The sequence below is a fragment of the Cetorhinus maximus genome, chromosome 15, assembly GCF_964194155.1.
Source record: "Cetorhinus maximus chromosome 15, sCetMax3.hap1.1, whole genome shotgun sequence".
Classification (NCBI taxonomy): Eukaryota; Metazoa; Chordata; class Chondrichthyes; order Lamniformes; family Cetorhinidae; genus Cetorhinus; species Cetorhinus maximus.
The window spans coordinates 106,408,403-106,417,884 of NC_135893.1; the positions used below are offsets into that span (position 1 = coordinate 106,408,403).

General features: G+C 46.8%; 1 protein-coding gene across 3 annotated transcripts; it reads right to left on the reverse strand.

Moving 5' to 3' along the window:
• Positions 1-569: 569 nt before the first annotated feature.
• On the reverse strand, positions 570-9,416 carry rps15a (ribosomal protein S15a). 3 transcript variants are annotated; one of them, XM_078559154.1, is made up of 5 exons: positions 9,324-9,416; positions 8,061-8,198; positions 7,592-7,671; positions 7,076-7,161; positions 570-698 (listed from the first exon to the last, which is right to left on the reverse strand). In XM_078559154.1, exons 2-5 carry the CDS (start codon positions 8,191-8,193, stop codon positions 605-607), a joined length of 393 nt encoding a protein of 130 aa, XP_078415280.1. In that variant the 5' UTR covers positions 8,194-8,198; positions 9,324-9,416; the 3' UTR covers positions 570-604. The 3 variants fall into 3 exon arrangements, with proteins under 3 accessions (XP_078415280.1, XP_078415279.1, XP_078415281.1); XM_078559153.1 differs by having other exon boundaries at positions 9,233-9,361; XM_078559155.1 differs by lacking the exon at positions 570-698 and adding an exon at positions 1,249-1,291 and having other exon boundaries at positions 9,233-9,361.
• Positions 9,417-9,482: the final 66 nt, after the last annotated feature.

Here is a 9,482-nt window from a genome sequence, read left to right on the forward strand (position 1 = left end):
ACGACTCCCCTCTCCACCTTCTCTTACCTCTCCTGTACCCACCACCCCCACCCCTACTTCCTTCCACCAGCTCTCCCCACTAGACTCCCACAGCACCTTCCCTTGACAGCCCCTCACCCTCCAACCAGGCCTGCTGCAGCACCTTAAACCCTCCCACCTCCCAACCGCAGAATGCCTCTTGCTCCCCAAGATCACCTTCTGCCCCAAAACTTATGTCTTTGCAACATTCTTTTTCAAAAGGCAGTGGAAGCAGAGCCTTTGAATGTTTTTAAATGTAGAGGTAGATAGATTCTGCATAAGCAAGGGAGTGAAAGATTAATCAGAGGTAGACAGGAATGTGGAGTTGAGGCTAATAATCAGGTCAGCCATGATCTTATTGAACGCAAAGTGGCCTACTCCTGCTCCTAATTCACATGTTTGTATGCAAAACCTAAAGTGAAAGTTCTCAGTGATCTTTCGTGCCAAGTCTGCAATAATATGCTCAAATTTAGGTATCCAAAAACAGCCCAAAATCCTTCCACTTGCTCTTGATATCAATTCAGTCTGACTTAAAAGACAACAAAATAAATGGTTTCAATGTTTTATTATAGACTGGTATTAAGTTTTAGAAAAAGAATCCTAGGATTTTTCCTCCTGTATGTTTTCGCTTGGCCTCTTCGTGGTCCATGATGCCAGCTGAGGTCGTTAGAACAAGGTACCTATAATTTAAAAAAAATTACATCCATTAGGCTGAAATCTTAACCACTTGAATTGACATTTCAAAATAGAAAGCAATCTTTTGTCACCCGTGTCAGGAATGTTTGTGAATTTGTCCAATCACCCAGAATACATGATGTTAAAATGTAACAGTATCAACAGTTTAGCCATTACACAATCTAGAACTAGATGTTTGATTGGGCTTCTGCAGAAATGTCTGCAAACCAGGCTTTAACCATCCCACAAAGAGCAGTTAAATCATAATGGTTGGCACTATCCTAAATATTGCCAAAAACATTCCAAACTGCTTCTGGAGAAAAGGTCGGATTGAACCAATTTAACAGATGTCAGATTTTGCGTTCCCCAATCACAAGTTGCTTTGCAGCTTCTACAACAGAATCTTGGTTTGTTTCCAAGAACTTCAATGCGAGTTAAAACTATACACCTCAGCCAATCTCACTCCGTGGATAGACTGAAGAAAACTGCAGATTTTAGATTGAGTATCTAAAATCTCTCAGATTGAGAGACTGAAATTAATTCCTACCCTCTTCCATAATCTTCAGAAATTCATCTCAAGTACAACCAAAGTTTAGTCCTAATGACGACTAAAAAACTCAATGCTCAGATACAGGAGCAGATTCACTTTACTTATCGGAACCTCACTCATGACTAAAATGACGAGTTTTAACTTAGAATTACAGCTAGTTTTCCTGTCTTGTCATTATATCCCATTGAATTTGACACTCAATCCTCACGGATTGACAGTAGATTCTCTTTGCAGTGAAGCATACAACATTGCTGCAGGTACAGCACAGCCAACAAACCTTTTTAGTAACCCCATTGGAAAAATACAGAGTAGAAAAAGTGAACATTGAATCATGCCACTGAAAAGGTGGTGGTGGTGTAGTGATAGTGTCACTGGGCTGGTAATCCACACACCCAGGGCAATGCTCCACCACAGCAGATGGTGGAATTTGAATTCAATAAAAATCTCCAATTAAAAGCCTGATGACCTTGAAACCATTGACGATTCTCGTAAAATCCCAACTGGTTCACTAATGGACTTTAGGGAGTAAATCTGCCATCACCATGTGGTCTGGCCTACATGTAACTTTAGATCCTCAGGAACGCGATGGATTCAAATGCCCTCTGAAATGGCTGAGCAAGGCACCGCTAAAAAGTAATGAAACTGGACGGACCACCCGGCATTGACATAAGCACCAGGAACGACAAACCCAGCCCTGTCAATCCTGTGAAGTCCTCCATCTGGGCGCTTATACCAAAATTGGGAAAGTTGTTTCACAGACTAATCAAGCAACAGCCTGACAGTCATATTCATGGAATCATACTTTACAGATCATGTCCCAAACACCATCACCATCCCTGGGTATGTCCTGTCCCACCGGCAGGGCAGGCCCAGCAGGGGTGGCGGCACAGTGGTATACAGTCGGGAGGGCCCTGGGAGCCCTCAGCATTGACTCCGGACCCCATGAAGTCTCATGGCATCAGGTCAAACATGGGCAAGGAAACCTCCTGCTGATTACCATGTACCGCCCTCCCTCCGCTGATGTATCAGTGCTCCTAAATGTTGAACACAACTTGGAGGAAGTACTGAGGGTGGCAAGGGCACAGAATGTTCTCTGGGTGGGCAATTTTGATGTCCAACATCAAGAGTGGTTCGGTAGCACAGCAGACCGAGCTGGTGAGTCCTAAAGGACATAGCTGCTGGACTGGGTCTGTGGCAGTTGCTGAGCGAACCAAGTGCGAAAAAACGTTCTTCACCTAATCCTCATCAACCTACCTGCTGCAAATGCATTTGTCCATGACAGCATCGGTAGGAGTCACCAACTCAGTCCATGTGGAGACGAAGTACCGTCTTCACATTGCGAACATCCTCCATCGTGTTGTGTGACACTACAACAGTGCTAAACGGGACAGATTTCGAACAGATCTAACAACTCAAGACTGAGCATCCATGAGGCGCTGTGGGCCATTGACAGCAGAATTGTACTCAACTGCAAGCCGTAACCTCATGGCCTGGCATATCCCCCACTCTACCACTACCACCAAGCCAGAGGATCACCCCTGGTTCAATGAAGAGTGCAGGAGGGCATGCCAGGAGCAGCACCAGGCATACCTAAAAATGAGGTGTCAACCTGGCAAAACTTGCATGCCAAACAGCATAAGCAGCAAGTGATGGACAAAGTTAAGCGATCCCACAACCAACAGATCAGATCTAAGCTGTGCAGTCCTGCCACATCCCGTTGTGGATGGTGGTGGACAATTAAACAACTCACTGGAGGAGGAGGCGCCAGACATATCCCCATCCTCAATGATGGGGCAGCCCAGCACAGCAGTGCATAAGATAAGGCTGAAGCATTTGTAACAATCCTCAGCCAATTTGATTCACTCCATGTGCTATCAAGAAATGGCTGAAGGCACTGGACATTGCAAAGGCTGTGGGGCCTGACAACATTCTGGCAATAGTGCTGAAGACTTGTGCTCTAGAACTTGCCACGCCCCTAGCCAAGCTGTTCCAGTACAGCTACAACACTGGCATCTACCTCGCTATATGGAAAATTGCCCAGGTATGTCATGTACAAAGAGCAGAACAAATTCAACCTGGCCAATTACTGCCCCAGTCTACTCTCCATCATCGGTAAAGTGATGGAAGGGGTCATCAAGTGCTATCAAGCAGCACTTGCTTAGCAATAACCTGCTCACTGATGCTCAGTTTGGGTTCCACCAGGCTCACTCAGCTTCTGACCTTATTACAGCCTTGGTTCAAACAAACATTGACAAAAGAGCCGAACTCCAGAGGTGAGGTGAGAGTGACTGCCCTTGACACCAAGGCTGCATTTGACCGAGTGTGGCATCAAGGATGCCCTAGCAAAACTGGAGTTAATGGGAATCAGGATGAAAACTCTCCACCGGTTGGAGTCATACCTAGCACAAAGGAAGACAGTTGTGGTTGTTGGAGGTCAGTCATCTCAGCTCCAGGACATCACTGCAGCAGTTCCTCAGGGTAGTGTCCTAGGCCCAACCATCTTCAGCTGCTTTATCAATGACCTTCCTTCCATCACAAGGTCAGAAGTGGGGATGTTCGCTGATGATTGCACAATATTCAGCACCATTCACAAGTCCTCAGATACTGAAGCAGTCCATGTACAAATGCAGCAAGACCTGGACAATATCCAGGTTTGAGCTGACAAGTGACAAGTAACATTCGAGCCACACAAGTGCCAGGCAATGACCACATCCAACTAGAGAAAATCTAACCATCACCCCATGACATTCAATGGCATTACCATCGCTAAATCCCCCGCTATCAACATCCTGGGGGTTACCATTGACCAGAAACTGAATTGGACTAGCCATATAAATACTGTGGCTACAAAAGCAGATCAGAGGCTAGGAATCCTGCGATGAGTAACTCACCACCTGACTCCCCAAAGCTTGTCCACCATTTACAAGGCACAAGTCAGGAGTGTGGTGGAATACTCTCCAGTTGCATGGAGGAGTGCAGCTCCAACAACACTGAAGAAGCTCGACACCGTCTAGGACAAAGCAGCCTGCTTGATTGGCACCACATCAACAAACATTCATTCACTCCCTCCACCAGCAACCAACAGTGGCAACAGTGTGTACCATCTACAAAATGCACTGCAGGAACTCAAAACGCCTCAGACAGCACCTTCCAACCCATAACTCCTACCATCTCGAAGGACAAGGGCAGCAGAGACATGGGAACACCTCCATCATATCTCCAAGCCACTTATCATCCTGACTTGGAAAAATATCGCTGTTCCTTCACTGTCACTGGATCAAAATCCTGGAACTCCTTTCCTAACAGCACTGTGGGTGTGTCTACACCACATGGACTGCAGCGGTTCAAGAAGGCAGCTCATCACCACCTTCTCAAGGTCAATTAGGGATGGACAATAACTGATGGCCCAGCCAGTGACACCCAGATCATATCAATGAATAAATAAAATTATACCCAAAGATCACCGAAGCAATATCAGAAAGCATCTAAGAGGTTGAATTTCTTCAGGGCATCAATATATGCTAAGGTTATCGTGTTGGGGGTTTGGGGCAGGGGGGCCAGGAGAGGTCCGTGAATACCCATAAAATACCCAGTATAGGTTTGTCAATATTTGGGCAGGTACAGCTTGCTGATCAAGGACACTATTCCATGCCTGTCAGTCGACACAATTAGAAAAAAAGTGAATAAAATTAGACAAAGGCTGGGTTAGTGTATTACATAAATACTGAAGTGGTAGAATGTGCATAATCAGCAGGAATGTCTAAAGCTGTGTCTACACAAGAACAGCACTGATCAGTTAATCTTTCTGTATACAGCACTCTAACTGACCTAGATTTTGCTGCTCAAAAGCTTAGTTTGAACAAGTTAAAGCCAAAAAATCTGGAAGCTGAACAATGCACAACATGGTGAAGGGCTACATCTCCACTTCACACCCACTGTCTGAGCTTCCACGTGAGACGTCGAGCTCCATCAGCTACTTATCCAAATCCTGTCCAACTGATCAAACTTAATCACTACAGCCAAAACTCTGAATACAAGTAGCCTGACAAATGGGAATCTGGAACAAGGGGGCACAATTCCAGTTAAGGAGCCAACAATTTCAGACGGAGATGAGGAGAAATGTCTTCACTTCCAAGGGCTGAGAGCCTTTTGAACTCTGTACTCGAGGTTGTGGATGCTCCATCATTGAATATATTTAAGGTTGAGTTAGCCAGATCTTTGATCTCGAGGAGTCAAGAGACATGGAGAGCAGGAAGGAAAGTGGAGTTGAAGCCAAAGATCAGCCTTGATCATATTGAATAGTAGAATAGGCTCTGCCACTTGGGTCGTCTCCTGCTCCTATTTCTTTGTGTTTACTATGTTCTGCCAAGGGCACAGTGCATGTGTATAGTCAATGCATGATTATCTATTTACATGTAAGTAGGCTTCATAAAATATAACAGGTTCTATAAAACTGTATCATACAATGCAGGGATAGAATCATCTACACACATCCCAATCAGCAGCAGTTATGATTCCCTTCATTTGGATTGGGGTGGAGTGTACTGGAGGTTGGGGTAAGGAACATTACATTGATCAGAAGTTTGTGCTGAGGTCTGACAGCAACTGGGTCACTATAGTAGAAAGGTGGTGTGGGGTGGGAGCACTTGAGGGACGACACCTGACTTGTTATCCAGCACTGCAAAATGGGAAATCATCAACAGAACAAATCATGACTCTCATTCATAAGAGAATTAAATCCTTGGAAGTCAATGCAGGAGGTCAGCCTGATGCACCAAATGCAATAATCCTGGGTCCACTAACGTCTGGAATTTCTCCCGTGGACTGGAGACGCCCATGTAGCAGTGTTTTAAGAGAAATCAAAGCCCAGGAATGAACTCAGTTAGGCCTCTGTTGTATTCGGGTTGATGGAAGGTATTGTACTTGGAAAAGCAACAAAGGAGCCTGAAAGGCGTGAATGGAAATGAGGAACAGATTCAGGGAACTGAAGTCTTTTCTCCCCTTGACTTAGCATGCATGTTAAGGTGACAGGACTGAGATTTTTCAAAAAGAAACAGAGGGAATAGATTCTCAGGCGAATAACTCAGTCCAGCAAAGTGACCAGAGTACAGAAAAACTCAGGTTAAATGGCAGGAAGTGGTTTCTTTAAAAAATGCCAAACGCCTTTGGTATAATTACTAATGCGGAAAGTCTGGATTCACTGCAAGCAATCAAAAATAAAACAAGGGGTACCCAAGAGGCCAGTTATAGAAGGCAAGGGGAGAACTAATTACCCATCAGTTACTTCAGTCTTAGAGTTTGTATGGTTGAGGGGGAAGTGGTGGCCAGAGGAATTTCCTCAACCCCTTGCATCTTTTATTCGTCTCTCTTCAGAAGATAGATTATGTTTACAGGCTGGATGAAACAACTGATCTAACACTGTGGTGGTACCAGGGGCTACTGGTACCCATTAAATCATGAGTCACTGGACCATTCTGTAAGTTCAACAAGTAAGCACACAATTTTACAGCAAATTTCAATTCAAACATATTTTGAATAGCTTCCAGACTCATCTATACACTTTGTTTTGAAAAAAGAATGTTAGCCAGGTGATGCAATCCCATCCCCAGCCTGGTCTCCAAAGCAAGCTGCACCCCTCACTGTCTAGCGTGTACGGGTTTGGCTGCCAAAAGTGAAAACGAAGGCAACAACTCCAAAGCAAAAAGCTCCCCAGGGACAGGCTAGTTAATCATTAAACAATGGGAAGCATGGTATGAAAGCCAATGTCAGAGCTTCACCCAAGTCAGTCACTGGCTAGGAACATCTGTCTGGATTTTCTATGGTCACACTTACCCAAACTGACGGGAAGGCAGGAGACCATTTTGCCACCTTTCTAGCTCCTTTACTTGAACATCGAATCTGGGGCTAATGACACCGCACTAATAGGGAACAAGAAACAAAGCTTTAAGCCAGGTTACATTACAACATACATACAAAGTGCTATACACCGAACTTACAAACACCAATTTAAATATCTAAGTATTTATCCTTCAACAATCATAACAGATTGTCTGGTCATTGTCTCATTGCTGCTTTGAGCGTGCTGTGGACAAACTGACTGCCTTTTAGAGATAGCAAGAAAGTTTGACTTTCCACAAGTAGTAAAGTTAAGGAAAATCATTTGAATGGCCTGTGGAGGAGGAAAAATACTACAGTTTGTCTCAAAAATTGAGTGAGCAGAGGAATATGAAAGCAATCACGCTTCCTCAGACAATCACAGAAGTGGTTACTCTTCATAATAGAAGCTATAGAAAGGGCATGACTCCACAACTTGGTAAACACATACATTGAGAGATATCTATTTTTTACCTTGTTCAGTCTGCCTGTGAGATTGACAACTATTTTCCCACCCCTGTGGTCATCAATAATCTCAAACTCTCCAATGTAGCCTGTAAATAAAAAACACATGTTTTTAAGCCTAAGAAATCACCCAATGTCTTATGAATATCTCGCAAAAAATTTTCCAAATGAGAGTTCTGGCTCAAGGATTACAAAACATCTCCCACACTGTACTATAAAAAGCAGTGCATTATGCAAAATCTAGCTGTGCTGGATCAAAAAGATGACAATTCAAGAACTATCAGCCTAAAACATTGCAGAATGTCCGCCCCCTTTCTAGGTTACCAAAATCAAAATGGTTTCAAGAGAATGAATGGTTTAGGTCTCTCAAGCCCCAGTGTGAGCAACTGTACCAAATGCATGCCCCAGAGACTTACAGCATTTCAGTGGTAATAACACAAGGTATTGAACAAAACAGGACAAAATATAATCATCTCACCATGCTTCATCATTACAGTCAGGAATCTCACAATCACTTTGGAGCATGGTCGGATGAGAACCTGCCGTTTTCCACGTTTCTCTGCATTGTTGATGCTTGTAAGGGCATCGGCGAGAACATTCATGCGCACCATGATGCCTGAGGAGGAAGGGAACAGGTTACAGGTGTTGCTCCGGCATGTCACCTGCGGCTTTCTTCAACATAAACCCCCCCACCACCACCCACAACACACACCTTCCAGCCCCCCATGTGGCAGGAGGGGCTACAGGTTAGACATTGGACCCACCAGCCATCTCAGAACCTACCCCCCTCCTCCTCCTCTCACTCCTACCCCCTCCTCCCCCACCTCCTCCCCTCCCTCCTACCCTATCCCCTCCTCCCCTCCCTACCCCCTCCTCCCCTCCCTACCTCTCCTCCACCCTACCCCCTCCTACCTCCCCTCCCCCCTCCTCCCCTCCCTCCTCCTCCCTTCCCTCCTACCTCCCCTCCCTCCTACCTCCTCCCCTCCCTCCTACCTCCTCCCCTCCCTCCTCCTCCCCTCCCCTCCCTCCTACCTCCCTCCCTCCTACCTCCCCTCCCCTCCCTCCTCCCCTCCCTCCTACCTCCCCCCTCCCTCCTCCTCCCCTCCCTCCTACCTCCCCTCCCTCCTACCCTACCCCCTCCTCCCCTCCCTCCTACCTCCCCTCCCTCCTGTCCTCAGAGCGGAGTGGAAGCGACTCATCCTCAACCCCCAGGGGCTGCCTGAGTTGGAGCGAGCTGCAGGGGCAGGAAAGTTACACACGAGAGGTGAGGTTACAGCTGTGGCCCAGTTGCTTCAACATTCTCCCGCTCAACGCCGGCCTCCAGCTCTCAAACCCCAGGGCGGGCGGGGGGCGGGACTGAGGCCAAAGGGAGACTTGGCAGCTGCAGGAAAGGCATCGCCCTCTCCACCGCCCCCCACCCCCCCCGGACGCTAACTCAGCCGGGCCCCAAGAGGCCTGTGCAACCCGAGCGCTCAACCCCGGTCTGCAGCCGCCTCCACCTCCCGCATGAAAGGAATTCCCTAAACCAAGAGAGCCCAGGGAGGAAGATGGAGGGCGGGGGGGGGGGGCACAATCCAGCACTATATTTACAGCGAAGGCACACGAATCGTTCGCCAATAGTCCCATCGGACGAATCCCCACATCACATACTTGAAATGAAATGGGAATAAACAACACCACTGCTTAGGATGGCGCTGATATCGGACGGGTTACCGCCAGCCCGCTGCTGCCGACATCTTACCGCTTCGTCAATATGGCGAAAGAGGAGGAAGCTGGGGGCCCCGGCGCCTGATGGGACATTTCCAAGTCTCGCGAGGTCTCGCGTCGCTCCGCCGGATGCCAATCCGATGAATCCACCATCGATATCATGCATTCCCGCTCGCTCGATAGCTCGGGTGCG

Excerpts from the sequence above, each read along its gene's own strand:
- rps15a (XM_078559154.1), bottom strand. The coding sequence starts at position 8,193 with ATGGTGCGCATGAATGTTCTCGCCGATGCCCTTACAAGCATCAACAAT. Across the intron at positions 7,672-8,060 it reads GACTGTAATGATGAAGCATG|GCTACATTGGAGAGTTTGAG; the intron begins GTGAGATGATTA and ends TTTTATTTACAG. Across the intron at positions 7,162-7,591 it reads TCACAGGCAGACTGAACAAG|TGCGGTGTCATTAGCCCCAG; the intron begins GTAAAAAATAGA and ends GTTCCCTATTAG.